Source organism: Monodelphis domestica, chromosome 7 (assembly GCF_027887165.1).
Source record: "Monodelphis domestica isolate mMonDom1 chromosome 7, mMonDom1.pri, whole genome shotgun sequence".
Taxonomy (NCBI): Eukaryota; Metazoa; Chordata; class Mammalia; order Didelphimorphia; family Didelphidae; genus Monodelphis; species Monodelphis domestica.
In genome coordinates, this window is record NC_077233.1 from 23,610,413 (window position 1) to 23,627,599 (window position 17,187).

Here is a 17,187-nt window from a genome sequence, read left to right on the forward strand (position 1 = left end):
CCAGAACTGGTTTTGGAATAGAATAGTTGTGTTTAAATCCTACCTTTTACATTTAATACCTTGTGTGACCTTGGACAAGTCACTCAACCCCCTGTAAATTCTTCATTTGAACGGGGTAGGCTCAATGGCCTCCGAGTGCCCTTTAAACTCTTGCTCTCTGATTTTATAATATACTAGATGATAGAAAGTGGCCAGATGCATGAATGAAAAGAATAATCATGCCATCAAAATTAAAGATTCTTTTTTTAACCCTTACCTTCCATCTCAGAATCAATACTTTGTATTTGTTCTAAGGCAGAAGATCGGTAAGAGTCAGGCAAAGGGTGTTAAGTGACTTGCCCAGGGTCACACAGCTGGGAAGTGTCTGAGTTCAGATTTGAACCTAGGACCTCCCATCTCTGGGCCTGGCTCTCCATCCAATAAGCCACCTAGCTGCCACCCTAAATGAAAGATTCTTAAAGAAATAAAATAATAAACCTTGGAATTGCAAGCCTTCTTTATCAAGAACAGTTAAAATCTCCACTACTGAGGTCCAGCTCTAATGCCTCCAGGAAGATGGAAGTGATCCTCAGTTCTCAAAGACTGCACAAGCCTTAAGTTCTTTAAAATCCACCCTTGAAAAGGCCAATGTCCATGGCCAGCTGATCTAGGTGGGGGAAGGCTCATCCCCAGGAAGCTGGCCACTGGGAAATGAATTATTTTGACCACTGAAATTGTAAAGCCATTTCCTATGGTTCAGAGATGTCTTCTACATCAGTGGAAGAAGTAGTCTATAGAGGCTTGGTCTAGAGAAGCCCAAGTGTTTTTCCAATAAACAACCACTTTGCAGAAGGGAAGAGTCAGAGTGCAGTTGACAAAATTATTCTCAGCTTTCTGAGTTTCTTCAAAGTTTCATTTGTTAATGGCTCATTTTTCTTAGAAGTCTCCATTTTTGACAAAAGTCTCACATCTTCACAAAGGCATTTCTCTGTACCTTTGTTAGGTGGAATGGGAACACTGATTTCTTTTGAGAAAAAAAATCATCAAGGAAAGATGGAGGGAAAGGTAGGTATACTCCCACTGGGGGGCTGATTAGAATTAGTATGGTCCTCTTGGAAAGAAAGGGGGAGGGGAATGGAGGAAGAAGAGGAGAAAAGAAGGGGATAAAAATTTTGAGGGGGAGGAAATGCCTCTTTAAGTGTAATCTATCAAAATGAGACTGGGCCATGAAGACAGAATTCTATGAGAATAGAAAAATAATATTCCTTTGCTTTTTAGTCAGAAAGACCCTATTTTGCCACTATGTGCAGTCATTTCAGGAAGCCAAAAGTAAGGAAGAGAGCAATAATGCTGTTTCTGTTTCCATTTGGCATGGCTATTTTGCCCTTTTAATTATAACTAAACATGATTTGGAGTCAAACTCAAGAGACCTGGTTTCGAATCCCACCTACGACTTTTGCCAGCCTGTGACCATAATCTGGTCATGCTTTCTCAAAGCCTCAGTTTCCTCATTTCTAAAATAAGCAAACTACCACTTGCATCATCTCACGGGGTTTTCATGAAGAAAGTGTCTTGCAAACCTTGTGGTGCTATTGTAATATGGGTTGTCAGTTAGTTACTACAGAGAAAGAATAAGAACTGGTGTTAGATCTCCAGAAATTATATGGTAGCTGTTACCAAGCACTCATTGGGAACAACCTTCACCCCCAGACTTCAGACCTGAAAAATTAAAATGAGAGACAGCATGTTACAGTGGATGGGGGAGTCAGAAAACCTGATGGGGTCCAACACCTGATAAGTATGTCTACTTTCCTATTAGGTATGTGACCCCGGACAAGTCACCAACCTTGGCAACTAAGAAGACTATAAATTCGAGAGGAATGGCTAATTTGTGTCAGTGGAGAGAATTTCCCAACAAGGAGATCCCTATAACAAAGAAATTACAGATTCCCATCACTCATATAAGTACCATCCTCCTCCCCAAAAGGAAAATAAAAATCATCCATAACATACTGCAGTGGAATGAATGCCTTATGCGGTATTGACCCCATTTTAAAGATGGGAAGAATAAAAGTTTGGAACATCAACTAGTTTGCTTTGAACCTCTTAGCTGATTTCTGGAAACTGAACTAGCTGTCCTTCCAACCAATGTTAATCACCTGATGACTAAGGTGGAAAAAATGGGAGACAGGGAAATAGTGGTTAGCTATTTATAGCTATAAGTAGAAACCTCTTTGGATTGGGATGTGTGTAAGAGTGTGCCTCATTTTCAAGTGAGGTGATTTAATAAATGGAGATGTACTATTAATTTCTTTCATAAATGTCAGTACAGAAGACCTTTAGACTAGTATTGATCAAACATATTTCAGGTATATTTAGCTGGGCTGCACAGTCGCTAGAATGCCAGGCTTGGAGTCCCAAAGACTTAAGTTCACATCTAGCCTCTGATGCTTTCTAGATCTGTGATCCTGGCAAGTCACTGAACCCTGTTTGCCCCAGTTTCCTCACCTGTAAAATGGGAATCTTAATATTAAGTAACTACCTTCCATGCTTGTGAGAATCAAATAAGAAAAATACTTGAAAAAAATCTTGTACATGATAGGTAATATATAACATTTAGCTATAAAATTTGTAAATATTTTATTAAATTATTATTATTGTAGTCTCTCGGTAACCGAGGATGATGATTGTTTTTGTGCATTTTTTTTGCACAAAGACACTTGTGCATGAAGATTTAAGTGGAAAAGTCGATGCACAGAGACAGTCCCACTCTCTCGGCGTTGGAAGCCTGGGTCCATTGGCACGAAAAGTCATTACACCTGGAGATTTCCTCAGCTGCATTGGATGGCTGTGTTGTCTTTTGTGCTCCAATACTCCCTAAGCACTCCACAGTGCCTTGCTGTATTGCCATCTCAGCCGTTGAACCTTCTTGTTGGCTTCTTCCGCCTGTTCCGCCGAAACAGTCTTCACATGCTGGGTGAGCAAAGCCCTAGTTCACCAGGGGTCCACGACGACCCGATGGCTACCCTCACAACGTTTAGCCGGCTTGTCGAAGCCATTGCCCGGGGTGTGGCCGCTACCGCATGCTAGCAGCTACTAGGAGCCACAAGTGAGAGTGGGTGTCAGGTGAGGGTCAAAGGCTGGAGAGCTGCCCTAGAAGGGCACGACAAGCCCTCCATACCAAAGGTATTACTCCTCCCTGAGCACCCCATACACCCCATTTTATTAAATATTGTTTCTTAATTATCTAAATTTTTCAAAGGTTGGATATTCTAGTATTCTGAAAGAATATGAGTATTTGGCAATTTGAGTATTCTGAAAGAATGAGTAAGTTTGAGATATACTTGAATGATGACTCTCATGAGCATCTCTGTTTAAAGTTCCCAAGGTGCTTTACATGGTACTTCAGTTATCCCTCACAAAGGACCCGAGAAATAAGCATAATCATACTAATAGCTACTATTTGGGTGCAGATTGTTTTAAGTTTTAGCAGATTCAAATTGTGCTGAGAGTTTTGAAATATCTGGCATATTGATTTTGAGGTTAACAAAGTACTTTCCACAGATAGAGATAGAGATCATAGAATCCCTACAAAGATTTTGGGAAGTAAATACTTCAGAGATTACTATCCCTCCCCTCCTTATCGATGAGGAACCTGACATTCAAAGTCTTTGAGTGACTTGGCCCTGATCAAACAACTAGAAAACATCCACCATAAGGCAGGGACTAGAGCCCTTCCTGAGTCTAGGTCCAACCCTTTTGCTGTGACAGCAAACTGCCTCACCTAGGAAATGGGACCGTTTGATCAGTGCCCTCTATTACCTTCCTTTTCATCCTTTTATTGAAAATAACCCATCACCTGGAGTTTGTCTATGCTCAGAAACCGAAGTCTAGGTGGATGAGAACAACTATGATCACTCTGGGGACCTATACAACTCTAAAGGAAAGAAAGATGATTTGCCTAGTAAAGACAGGTTGCTTATTACCAGGACCTTGCTGATAGAGGAATATTGGAAGATGGGTCCCCAGGGCAGTCACACTGAAAAGGACTGGAAAGAGCAATTAGGGGTTTCCTTTTGAAGTGGGTCTGGACCATAGTACTGAATTTGGAACCTGAGTTCAAATCCTGATTCTTTCTGTATGATCTTGGGCAAATCTTTTAGGCCTCAGTTTCCTTCTCTGTATAATTAGGAAGGTTGGGCTGGAGGTTCTCTGAAGTTTCTTGGGGGTTCTAATTCTCCTCTTGTTCTCCTCTTCCTCCTCCCCCTGTTCTTATTCTCTTTCCTTCCCCATTCCTCTATGCCCTCCATCCTTCTCCTTTCTTTTTTTATTCCTCCTCAACTTCTCTCCTCTACCTTTTTCTTCTCCCGAGTGTCCCCCCCCCCCCCATCCATTCCTCTTTCTTCCTACTAGATTTAGACTCCTATGTTTAGGGTGCTGTAGCCCCAGTGCCTGGCACACAGTAGCACTTAATCATTGCTCCCCTATCGTCTAATCATCTCATAGCTGGAAGGAGGAGAGAGGAAGGACCTGAGCTCCGACTGGGCAGAGCAGCCGGCAGCCTCCATCCCTGCCTCTCCTTGGGCTTGGCTCTTCACCCGGCATCCAGTCAAGCCCCGAGAGGTCTCTCTCTCTCTCTCTCTTCCTCTCTCCTCTCTCTCTCTCTCTCTCTCTCTCTCTCTCTCTCTCTCTCTCTCTCTCTCTCTCTCTCTCTCTCTCTCTCTCTCTCTCTCTCTCCCTCTCTCTCTCTCCCTCTCTCTCTCTCTCTCCTCCCTTTTCTCATGCGTTCTCCTTGCACCCAGCTCTGAGCAGCCCTGTTTCAGATTGGTCTTTTTATGTTTGATATAAAGAATAGATGTTGGCCAATTCCATCTTTTCATCACTGTTCTCCAGGCCTAGATCCAAGCCGTTTGTCAGATGCTCATTAACTCCCCCTTTGGCTGCTTCCCCCGTGTCTCCTAAGCGCTTTGTGCCAGGAACCGACGCTTTCTTTTACTCGGCTCCCTTTCTCGGCTCCATCAGGGAGACAAATTACTTTCCAAAAGGGATCGCCAGGGACGGTTTAATGAGAATTTCTTTTCGAGCTCAAGCATGGAAAGCAATGTAGTTAACATTCGGTGGACTTAATTGGACTTTTCTTTTCTGTCTCCTTTAAGGGGGGAAAAAAGATCCGCAGCTATCCTGTTAATCTCTCATTTGTAATCATTGTGTTGACTAAACAAAAGTCTAGGGCGTTCTTTCTTCCTGTCCCAGACAAACCTTTGTTGCCTCTAAATGCCTCATTCTCGAGCGATCCCGGCCGTGTAGATGGGCCCGATTGTTGACAGTTCATTATTGCGCTTTTGTCCAGCTAATCTTTCTCGCTGTGTTTTGCATGTGCATGCCTTAATGAGCTCCGTGGGCAATTAACATGTTTCTCGGAGCAAACTGGTTGCTCAGACGTTCGAGAGCCGAGTGCAGGGAAAAGGGCAACGCAGCTGCCTTGAGGTTGTTTACGCCCCGGCATTTTCTCAAGGCTCCTGGCCCTGGCCAGGCCGCCCGGTTCCCCAGCTCACTCGAAGTCCTCCTCCCCTCCTCTCCCCCCCCCCTCCCCCCCCCCCCCCCCCGGAGCACTTCTTGCACACCTGGCCTGATGCCGTTCTGGGAGTGGGCCCTATTCCTCCTCCGCCTCCTCCACCATCATCTTGATCCTCCTCTCTTCCTCCTCAGACTCCCTTTCCTCCCTCCCCATCTCCTTTTTCCTCCTTCTCGCCTCCATTCTCCTCTCCCCCAGCCTCCTCTCCTCTTTTTCTCCCTCCATCTTCCTCTTCCCTCTTTTTCTCCTTCCCCTATTCTCCACCTCCTTCCTTTCCTTCTTCCTTCATCCTCCCCCCCTCCTCTCTTCCTCTCTATCATCTTCCACGTCCTCCTTTCCCTCTTCTTCCCCTCCATCCTCCCTTCCTCCTTGCGGTCCTCCTCCTCCTTCTCCTAGTGGACTGACTCCCCAAGCCCATTATAATTTGGTGGACTGGAAAGGAGAAGGACCCGCATGCACACATATGCAAGCAAGCAAACTGAGCTTACACCACCGCCGCAAGCCCGTCTCCCGCCCCCCAGGCCCCCCAACACTGCGTCTGGATGCTGGCAACTTCTCTGTGTCATTCTTTCCATGGAGGAACCTCTAACCCGCCTAAGGCAATGGGACTGATCAATCTGTTCTCTTCGAGGCGGCGGCTTTGGAAGAGAAAAAAAAAAATTTTTTTTTGAGTCTTGCTGGCAAGACTGCTGAAGTGTGAGCAGTCATGGACAGAAGAAACATCTTGTAGGGGAAAAGATAATTGGAGTCTTTTTGGTGTCGGTGACAGAATTCCCCTCCCCCGCAATCGTGTCCTTAATATTTTTTTTAAAGTGTGGTCTATACAATTTAATCAAGGTTAGAATATTAATATGCGGCGGATGACTACCTTGTTTAAGGCACTTATTCATGTGGAAAACGACAAGTCTTGCAAACAGTTTGAGATTAAGTGGGAAAAAAAAGCCGGAGCTTTTCACCCGACCATTCCGATACAGGAAGAGTGAGGCCTCTTCCCACAGGCTGGGGGCTGGTTTCGGGGCCCAGCTTGGCTGAGAAAGCAGTCTAGAAAGTTAAGCACAGGGTCTCTACTCTATTGCCTTATCCTTGAAAGTGAAACTCTCTTTGGAGGGCAGCTAGGAAACTAGCTGAAGGCTTTCCCTGGGGGTAGAGGTGAGGGGCTGGTGCTGCCCTTAGGCTTTCCAGATGTTTTGGTTAAGTGGCAACCCAAGCACACAGAGTGCGTGTGTGTGTGTGTGGGGAGGGGGCGGGCGGGGATCCCCCAAAAGGGGATACCCCCAAAAGGCACTTGAAAGGAGCTCTCGAGATCCAAGGGCCCCAGGTCTTTGCCGGGAAGTCAAGGATAGCTGCCTCGAACTCTTACCTGCATCTAAAGATTTTCATTACTGTTGGCATTGCTTCCCCCCCACCCCACCCCCATTTTTTTACTAAGAATATTTTGGCATTGCTTTTTCAAGTAAGAAAGATCTTTTCTGTTAGAAGCCATCGAGCACGAAAGGGGGAATGGGCTGAAAACTAAGTTATATTTTTAAAAAGCATGATTTCGCATTTGGAAGTTTCGAGGGAGAATTTTGCAAAAGGACTTTCCAAAGAATGCTCTCCTTTTAGGTTGGTTACTTTGGGGAGGGAGCCCAAGGATGCTGTTTGGGAGATAAAAACTTTATCTCCAATCAATTCTTTATTGGGGATGGGGAAGAAAAAAAAAACGTCTTCCATAGCTTTCCCAAATTTTTACTTCTAAATTAATTTTTAAAAGCTAGATTTCAATGAACAAATTCCCACCCTAGTCAAGATTGTTGATTCCTGGCACCTAGATCCACAATAAATTCTTGAGGACTAACTCACTGCTTAAATTTTAAAAAATCTTGTCTTTGTGGGATTATGGGATTGTAGATCTAGAGCTAGACCTCAGAGGCCATCGAATTCAACCCCTTGTTTTAAAGATGGAGAAACCGAGAGGACTTTAGGATTATCTCCATTTTTATAGTTGAGTTACTAGGACTAAAAATAAGTTAGGTGACTTTCCCAGAGTGGAACAGGTAGAATCAGAGATAAATTTTAAATCACAAAGATGCTGCTTGTTTCTAGTTTCCCTCCTCCAGATGGATCCCTGGTCCCTAAGACTGGAGAGAGAGAGAGAGAGAGAGAGAGAGAGAGAGAGGAGAGAGAGAGAGAGAGAGAGAGAGAGAGAGAGAAGAAAAACTCAAGAAACTACTGGCCACCTTTTGTCATGGAGGGAGTACCATGTGGGAATTCATGTGTTTGATTGGTGAAACCCATGTGCTGCCCCTGGAAAGGGTCACATGTACCTGTCACCAGTTTTAAGTACCCACAGAGATCATTAAACTTAGCTCCTATCCATTAGCCCAGAGAATAGTTTAGGAAACTATCTACCACTGCCTTATGCTCAGACTTAAAGGACTCTTTTATACAAGATTAGGAATTTCTAGGGAGGAATGAATTCACAGAGATTCCAGGGTAGAATCTACACACTCCAGTGGGATCAAACTTCCCTTTGCAGAGAATTCCAGTCATAGAGAAATCTAACATTTAAATCCTCCCTCCCGCCTTCCTTCCCTCCCTGCCTCCCTCCTTTCCCCACTCCTCCCATCTTCCCAGACTTGTTGGAGCTGTTGGGGGGGGAGGAAGAATCAGGACCATATCCTTTCAGGAAATGGAATTATAATGTACACGTTCCTATTTCTGAGTCGGAGACACTAAAAATACCAAGCGACAGTCTGATGAAGCTGTTGTCGGCCTCTTTACAAATAAAGTTGACAAATTCCCTTTTTTGCTTCCAATGGGCATGTGAGTTGGGGGGATCTTAGGTGTGAGCCCGAAGAGGGGTGCAAAAAGGCTGAGGGAACTGTCCAGTCTGGGTCTCAGCAAGAGCCTTTCCTATGCAGTAGCACTAGAATGAGAACCCTCTTGTATTGAAGAGCCCAAGGTGTTTTTTTTTTTTTTTTGCAAATCCACTAGTTTCCTGATTCCTCTGGAATCAGGCAGTCCTGCACCGAAAAACTCAAGCTCTTCATAGAAAAAAAATCAAACTTTGTATTTGTTTCCAAATCAAAGGTGATGGTGGAGAGAATGAGACAGCTTTAGATCACAAAGTATACAGTATAATATTCCACTTACAAGAAGAGGTCTGAGAGACCCTAGAGTCAAGTCAGCGTTGTTGGTTTTTGTTTGTTTGTTTTTTACAGGGGTTCAGTTTACAGGCAGATTCACAGATCCTAGGTCACAGAAGATGACATTTAGAGATTGTGTAGTCAGTCCAGTTCACTCTTTTTGCAGTTGAACAAATCAGGGCCCAGAACATAGGCAGATTTAGATCACAAATTCTGAGGCTTGCCAAGGACCTTAGAGATCAGAGGTCATAGCTTCAGAGCTGAAAGGGTCTTTAGAGGACAAGCTCATCTAGTCCAACTTTCCTTTTACAGATGAACTAACTGGGGCCCAGATCATAAGCAGATTTAGGACAGAGAGCAAAGACTCTTCAGACTTCCAGGGGATTTTAGAGATCTCTTCATCCGACTCCCTTCTTTTATAGATGAATTAATTGGGGCCCAGCAGCAGCAAGTGTGTCTCAGCCAAACCCCAGGTTCCTCTCGGATATAAAACAGAGCATAACAGCCATCTCTCCTCCGATTCAACTTTTCAGTTGGAGAGCGTTGCCTCATCTAGTTTTCCCATCCCATCTAGTCTCTAATTAAAGCCCGTTTGGGGAGGAGGGAGTGGGATTGAGAATGACTGGACGCCCTTCCCCTCCCCCCAATTTCAGCCGCTCAACCTAGTGGGGTGCGCTATCACCCCTTCTCCCTCCTTCACACGCACTTAAACCTCTCTAATCAGTCCCCAGACAAAGCCGGGCGCGTTTATTTCCATTTTCATTGGCGAGCTTGGGCTGAGCAGCACGCACACGGACCGCAACCCTCATCCCTTTTCTCCCCTAGAATAATATTGTTCCAAACGACGTGGGTTGAATAGGCGCTTGGATATTAAAAATAGGGGAGGGAGGCATTGGCGGCTGCATAGTCGGGTGTGTGTGTGTGGGGGGGTTGGGGGACTGGGGCTGCTCAGGGGGGCCTGCCTAGCGCGCCCGTTGATGTAATCTAAGTACTTGATTATCCATATTCTGATCAAAAAGGGTTCAGGCAGCCGGCCCCCCTCCTGGGAATGATTAGATGATTAATGTAATGCGGTTTGAAGGGTCTCTGTTTTCTCTCTTAATTTGGGTCATTACTCAGAAAGCGAGCGTGAGATCATTTCATCAGCATTCGAGAAAAAAACAGATAGCTATTCAGGAAATTGTTTAAATGCGTCTTAATTAAGGGACCAAAAGGTGACATGTTAGATTATGAAAACCGTCATTATCCCGCATTTCATGCGACTTTAATTCGGGGGTGGGGGTGGGGAGAGGGACCCCCGGCTTAAACACCCGGTTAATAATAATAATAATAGTCTTCTGAACATTAAATGTTAGATAAGAATAAGAGAGCAACAGCTCAGGATCGTTTCCATTTGAACTCCATCGAAAAAGATGAGAGGAGTGAAGTTATTATTGTCATTGTAAAGAATAATAATATTTAATGGCAACTGAGTAGGGTAAGACGGAGATGGAGTTGCTGAAGCGGATTGAGTTGGTGATGGGGAGGCCCTGAGGTGAGCCTCATCATCCTTCTTGTATCCAGGGAGCCCTAGAGAGAGAGCATCTTTGCTTGGATAGCTGGTGGGAAGTTGGGAGGTGAAGACGGGACTGGGGAAGAAAGGGAACTAACTGGTTGGCGGCTCTTTGGCCCGACAGGTCTCCGGCTGTGGCGTCCGGATTTGGAGAAGGCCCCATTGCTCTCTCTGTCCCCGCTATTTTCCCCCCTTGGGGATGAGCGCCAGGCCACCAGTCCCGTTAGCCTATGGGCACCACTGGCCCATAGAGAAAAGAAAAAGTGAGGGAAATGAAAGTCCCTCTCCCCTTGTTTGGCGGGGCGGGGCGGGGGTGGGGGTGGGGGGAGTATGGATCCAGCAGGGGCATATGGTGTTGGGGAAGAGGGAGGCCCGCCTTGGAGACAACCCTGGAAGCTCTCTTTTCTGGGGCTGCGGGAGTAGCAGGTCAAGCTCTGTAAGCGAACGCCCAGGTAAGTCAATAAACATAGAAGGAGTAGACTGGAAACGCGCGCGGGCCAGCACCAGTGAAACAGTAGCAGTCCCACCAGAGGAGCGCCTACATGCCCCGCACCATCAGCGCCGCCTCTCATTACCCACCTCTTCTCCCTCTCTTCCCACTTTCCGCACCAACTACCCCAGCTAGAGAAACAGAAGAAACTTTTCCCCGCAGAGCAAGCAGTCCAGCAAACAGGTGCTTCCCGGCCCCCGTACACTCTGTATTTTTCCCCCAACACGAAAACCTTCCGCCCCTGGTCCTGCGTAGGAAATTCAGCACCCTGGCGGTTATCCTTTTCGTTGGAAGGCTCGTTTCACTGTAGGTCATACGTTGGATAAACACAACACAACACAATAAAACAAAGGATTCCTGGGTTTGGGGAGTCCTTCTCCCAACCACAGGGAAAGCAAGTTGAAGCCCCCCAGCCCACTAATGTGCCAGCTCAGTTACACCAGGGCACCCCACAATCGTTTGGAGATTTCTCTTCTCACTCCGTTTCCATCGCAATTCTGCCTTCATTCGAGCTCCCGGCTGGCTTGAAAAATACAAAAGATAACTTTTAGAAATATGGTCAGAACATCAGCTGCAGGAAGGGAGGTAGGAGGGAAGGAAGGAGGGAAGAGAAAGAAGGAAGGAAGAGAAAGAGCAAAATAAAAAGGAAGAGGGGGAAATGATGGAAGGCAAGGAAAGGGAAATGAAAGAAGATAGGAAGGAAGGAAGGAAGGAAAGAAGGAAGGAAGGAAGGAAGGAAGGAAAAAAGGAAGGAAGGAAGGAAGGAAGGAAAAAAGGAAGGAAGGAAGGAAGGAAGGAAGGAAGGAAGAGAGAGAGAAGAAAGACATTTCCATCCACGTCCTCTCCCAGAGCTGGGGAGAGGGCAAAGAAGTCTCATCCGAATGGAATCGGTTTATTATAATCATATATAGATATATTCCTTAATCAATCAGTACATGGAAATTTACAGAAATGTAGAAAGTGGATGGGCTCATGGCACAGTTTATATTCAGCCAGTGTCAAAAAGTTAGGTTCAGATAGTCTACCCTCCCCCCACCCTGCAGACCCTCAGTAAAATGTCTTGGGGGCTCTGAGGTCCAGGACTTCACTTTAAATAAGTTTCCCCCTTTATGTACACATGTGGGGGTGTGTATATGTGTGTGTTTGCACAACTCTGCTCCCTAGTCATAGGGAGACGGTTTAGCTTTCCAAAATAGATGTTGGTCTCGATAAATAGATCTAACCTCTCTGCTGTATTTGTATATATATGTGTGTGTGTGTGTGTGTGTGTGTGTGTGTGTGTGTGTGTGTGTGTGTGTTTATATATATATATATATATATCTATATCTATTTAAATCTTAGAAATCAGTGTCTCTCTCCCGTCTCCCTGGGGCAGGCGGTGTGGAGGGGAGAGGGAACCAGATCCTGCTCAGATACCAGCTTTCAGCTCTGCACCGTCCTGGGCAAGTCCTTTGTGGTGGGGGCTCCAGGGGCCACACTGTCATGGAGTTTCCTCACATGCTTCTTTAGATCAAAGTTTCTGCAAAATCCTTTCCCACAAGTGGCACATGTGAAAGGTTTCTTGTCGTTGTGGGTGTGCATATGAAAAGTCAAGTTATAAATCTGGTGGAAGGCCTTGTTGCAGATGGTACACTTGTATTGTTTCTCCCCACTGTGAGTCAGTTTGTGATTTTTGTAGTTTCCTACCGAAAGAGAAAAATAAAAGATTGGGTTTGGATGGTGGCGGTGATGGTGGAAGAAGAGGTGAGAGAGATTCCAGGGGCCAGGCTGGGGATGGGGGTGGGGATTCATGCTTCAGTTGTCGCCCCAAGGAGGCAATGCTTCATTAGGCTGGGTCCCACAAGTGAGAGTCAAGAAGTTGTCAAACTTGCTCTCCATCAATCCCGAGATGGAGAAGAGGTACAGCGTAGCCAGGATGCAATGACTCCGAATTACAAGATCCGAGGAAGGGTCAGAGTTCTGACCCATACCGACAACAGGAGCCTGCCTGCCTGCCTGCCTTCTTCCCACTGCCCAAGTCATTGCTTGTGTGTGTGTGTGTGTGTGTGTGTGTGTGTGTGTGTGTGTGTGTGTGTGTAAGGTCGATTTCTCTCCTCCAGACTTTCCATTAGGAGAGTTAGGGAGTCTCTCTTTGCTTTGGAAAGTCGGACAAATTCAAAGGCCTCCCTGGTAGCTTTGGAGGCTGTCACTTTTCTTCCTCCTCATCCAAAATATTCCATATATACATTTGAGATTGCATACACCTATATAATATGCCTCCACAGATGAAATACATGTGTAACACCCCACTTACACATACATGCAACATACACAAGAAATAAATACGTATGTGTACATATTTACACAAAAACGAATGTGTGTATGTATAATCTCATGTGCACATATATGTATATAAAATATGTATGTGGGGGTATATAAACACACACACACACATACATGTCTAAGAAAGTTGAAGACTCAAACAGTCCCCCAGGAATGCTGAGTTTGGGAGGAAGTTCGAAAAATGAGTTTTGCCCGACTGAAATGAAGGTAATCTATCTAAGGGCTTCATTTCCTTCTCCTCTGGACCATTCTGGGCCCTCTCCTATCTCCACTTGCCCCCCCTTTATTTATTGGCCCTCTTTCTTCTGCCCCCCTCAGACTGCTGTCCTGGGAGAAGCACAAGGAAGGAAGATGTTTCTCAACTTCTCCCAAGGAGCTGATCGGCTTGTAGGTTTCTGCTTTTCCTCATTTCCCCCCTCTGAAGATTAGGAAATGAACGGTGGTTTTCAGAGAGGAGGCCTGCCCTCAACTTCTTAGTTCAGGTCCAGTGACTGAGCTTCATGAACCAGTCGGTCTGGGCCCCCTTAGTATCTATAATTAGGACCACCGTCTTGGCCTAAAGCGGTTGGGATCAAACCAGGGAAAAGGAGTCTCTAAACTTAAGTGGAATTGGGTTTTCTCCTTAGCCCCCAGCCCCCACTCTTTACTCCTCTTTCTCCCTCGCTTGCAGTTCCCCTCCCTTCAGGCAATAGCTCTGGAGGGCCAAGTACCTTTTTGGTGGAATCCTTTCCCGCAGAATTCGCAGACGAAAGGCTTGTAGCCCGCATGGATTCGGATGTGAGTGTTAAGCGTGGAGCTCCGGTTGAAGGCTTTGCCGCACTGGTTACATTTGTGAGGTTTTTCCTGGGGTGGAGGAAGGGGGCGGGAGACAGAGAGAGTTTGAGGAGAGGGCCCCCCAAAGTGGAGGAGATGACCCGGCTAGGGAAAGCCTAAACTCTGGCCTCTTCTGGCCCCTAGCTATGAGAAAGAGAGAGAGAGAGAGAGAGGCTGGAGCCATTAAGGGGGGCTCGAGGAGATCCCTGGGGTGCCTCTGTCCTGCCCATCCCTCTCTCTTCCTGGGGTGGCATAGCCCCCATCCAGCCCAGAAAGCCCGGGGGAGCAACTGTGAGGAGGACTGCAGGCTGCCTGGGCGAGGGCCACGTACCTGGGTATGGATGATTTTGTGTCTGCACAGGGTACTGGCTTGCCGAAAGCCCTTCCCGCAGACTTTGCAGACAAACGGTCTGGCTCCCGTGTGGACCGGCATGTGGCGAGTGAGGTTATAGTGAGCGTTAAACACCTAGTGGAGGGGCGGGACACGAGAGGGCTTTGTAGGGCAAGCCCAGAGGGAGAGGCTAGCCCACTTACCCCACTTCCGCAGACCTCCATTCTCATCTCTACTCACCAACTTCTGCCCCTGGCACAGGAGTTAGACTGCCTGACGGTTTCCATTCCCCTTGGCCATCCCGTCCATACTCCCACCTCCTGGACCCCCCATTGATACCCTCAGTCTGCATTTGGAGGCGCAGACTGCCGGGTTCCGAGAGGGAAGCCCAGGCGCTCGAGAGCTGGGGGACCTCCCTCTAATCAGCCAGGGCTCTCCCCAGGGCCGCCCTGCCCAGCTCACCTTGCCGCACACTTCGCAGGTGAAGTTCTTGGGCTTGCCGTCAGCGGAGCTCGCAGACAGTTTGCCGTGACTCTTGGCCCCGTTGCGCTCCGCCGTCAGTGCCGTGTTCTCTTTCATGACCTGGTCCAGCTGCCCAGGCAGGCGCTCTTTGTGGGGGTAGGGGGCATGAGGGAACTTGTCCGCGGCCAACGTGGCCAGCTTGGCGTTCTCCAACAAGAAGAGTTTCTGGTGGGCGGCCAGGGACGCCGGGGACTGGGCGTTGAGGATGCTGGAGGGGAAGAGGTGCCCATTGAGTAGTTCCGATGGGGGATACGCCGAAGATTCCAGGTAGTTGAAGTAATAGAGGGAGCCATTGGCCGGCAGCCCCACGGCCTGGTTGATGACCTGGGGCTTGATGACCCTGCCGGTGGGCAGCACAGACGGAGCCAGGCTCAGCTCCGCTTTGCAGCACATGCCGCAGTTAGCTTTGCACAAGCCGCTGGCACCGCAGATCTGGGGGCCCCCGCTGCCCCCACCGCCACCACCACCTCCGCCACCTCCTCCTCCACCGCCGCTACCTCCTCCTCCTCCTCCTCCTCCACCACCACCACCACCACCTCCTCCTCCTCCTCCTCCTCCATGGCTTCCGCCGCCGCCCCGGAGGCTACTCTTCCAAAGCTCGGTGTAGTTGAGCAGAGTCTTGGACGGCATCTCGTAGCCCAGGGGCTGAATGGGAATCATACAAGGCAAGGACGAGCAGAGGCTGAGCATCTTCTTGGCTCCTCCGTCCACCTCCAGGCCCCCGGGTCCCCGGGCTTCGAAGGGGGGCTTGGGCTCCGAAGTCTTGGCCATGATCCTCTCGATGGAGAAGGCCAAGGTCTTGGACGTGGCAGTGGAGGCTCCGGTCCGGGGACAGGACGACGGGACCATGGTCTCGAGGGAAGTCGAGCTCGCCATCTCGAGGAAAAGTTGCTGCAGGTTCCAGCGGTAGGAAGGGTGTAGGGGTGCTGGAGCGAGGAGGGTGGGGCGGGGGGCGAACCGGCCTCCCTCCCAAACGACGTTGCTCCGGTCTAACTCTGCATTCCAGAAAAGCCAAGGAAAGACATCAAATTAATAAACGCCTTGTCCTAGCCAGGCCACCCATTTGCATTCAAATGAACCGAGCCCTAAACAATGAGCACCCAAAGGTACCAGATCACTGCTCATTAACCAGAAAGCACAAAAGTAACCGACCAATCTAGACCTTGTCAGTTTAAAAGGGGGGGGGGGGGAGCAGGAAAGAAGGGAAAATAAAAAGGTGGAAAATAAAAGATGGGAGAAAGCACCCTCCCCCAAGCACCCCCAGCCTGCTTGGGCAGCTCGGACTCTCTTAACACCCAAACCAAAAACTGGAAGAAGGGCGGAAAATTTAAAAATAAAAGAAGATGGAAAATCAATACATTTACCTTTCTCCCCCGGCGCCGAGGAGAGAGATGCGTACGAGGCATGCAGCAGGGCTACACTGTCACATTTTGATCGCCAACATCTTCCCTCCGCGTGAGATCACTGTCTTTTACATTTAGCTGACATCACATGAAGTCACTTACAGCAGAATGACATGAGCGCACGGGGCTGCGCTCACAGCAGCAGCAGTAGCCCGGCAGCGGTGGCGGCAGCGGTGGCGGCGGCGGCAGCAGCAGCAGTAGCAGCAGCAGTAGAGGGCAGCGGCAGTGGCCCCTCGTAGTTTCGCGCGCCCCGTGAGCGCCAGGCGGCCCAGCAGCCCCCCGCGCCGCAACTAAAACGCAGCCCCAGAAACCACCCCGTAGTCCCTAAAAGTTGAATGTCCGCAATTTGTAACCTAGCATCCTCGCGCCCCCGGGGCAAGTGCGCGCCACTTGCTAAGCAAGGGAGGAAAAGAGAAAGAAACAGGGGATCGAGAGAAAGGAGTGTGTGTGTTTGTGTGTGTTAGTGGTGTGTGTGTGTGTGTGTGTGTGAGAGAGAGAGAGAGAGAGAGAGAGAGAGAGAGAGAGAGAGAGAGAGAGAGAGAGAGAGGTCCGTGGCTGGGTAGGGGGGAGTGGAAAGAGGCAGAGACTTAGTGCGTGATTCACAACTTTTTCATGGTTGCAGCTCGCAGGGACTTTGGGGAGGAGAAGAAGTGAGAGTTTGGCTCTGGCTGCGTGCAGCGGGAGCTAAGGCCCGAGCCCCGCCACTCCTCCCCCAAATGGTCACTGCGTGGCCGTCTGCTCTTTCAAGTGGCCCCTTGGCCCTCTGCTACTGATCTGGGCATCGTTATCATAAACTGCCACTTACCCACGGAGCCAGCCCCGGCTGGATACACGCGCAAATGCTAATTACCTCATTAGGATGTGCCGACTGGCCCCCGCTCCGGGTTTAGAGGAGGGGGAATTTTTGAAGGGAGGAATGGGGAAATATTAATTTATGCAAATACATGAACTTCGATCTTTCCCCCTTTTTTTTGCATGGTGTGTGTGTGTGTGTGTGTGTGTGTGTGTGTGTGTGTGTGTGTGTGCGTGTGAGAGGAAAGGGGGCGAAATTCATCAAGGAAAATCTCCTAGG

General features: G+C 48.1%; 1 protein-coding gene and 1 long non-coding RNA gene across 2 annotated transcripts; one reads left to right on the forward strand and one right to left on the reverse strand.

Annotated features, from left to right (window-relative positions):
* The first annotated feature begins 980 nt into the window (after positions 1 to 980).
* Positions 981 to 1,989, forward strand: LOC130455655 (uncharacterized). Its single transcript, XR_008913763.1, has 2 exons — positions 981 to 1,044; positions 1,799 to 1,989. It is a non-coding gene; the product is annotated as an uncharacterized LOC130455655 (long non-coding RNA).
* A 6,593-nt stretch (positions 1,990 to 8,582) lies between these two features.
* FEZF2 (FEZ family zinc finger 2) lies at positions 8,583 to 16,860 on the reverse strand. Its single transcript, XM_056804346.1, has 5 exons — positions 16,077 to 16,860; positions 14,653 to 15,707; positions 14,191 to 14,325; positions 13,757 to 13,889; positions 8,583 to 12,406 (listed from the first exon to the last, which is right to left on the reverse strand). Exons 2-5 carry the CDS (start codon positions 15,586 to 15,588, stop codon positions 12,147 to 12,149), a joined length of 1,464 nt encoding a protein of 487 aa, XP_056660324.1. The 5' UTR covers positions 15,589 to 15,707; positions 16,077 to 16,860; the 3' UTR covers positions 8,583 to 12,146.
* Between the last annotated feature and the right edge of the window lie 327 nt (positions 16,861 to 17,187).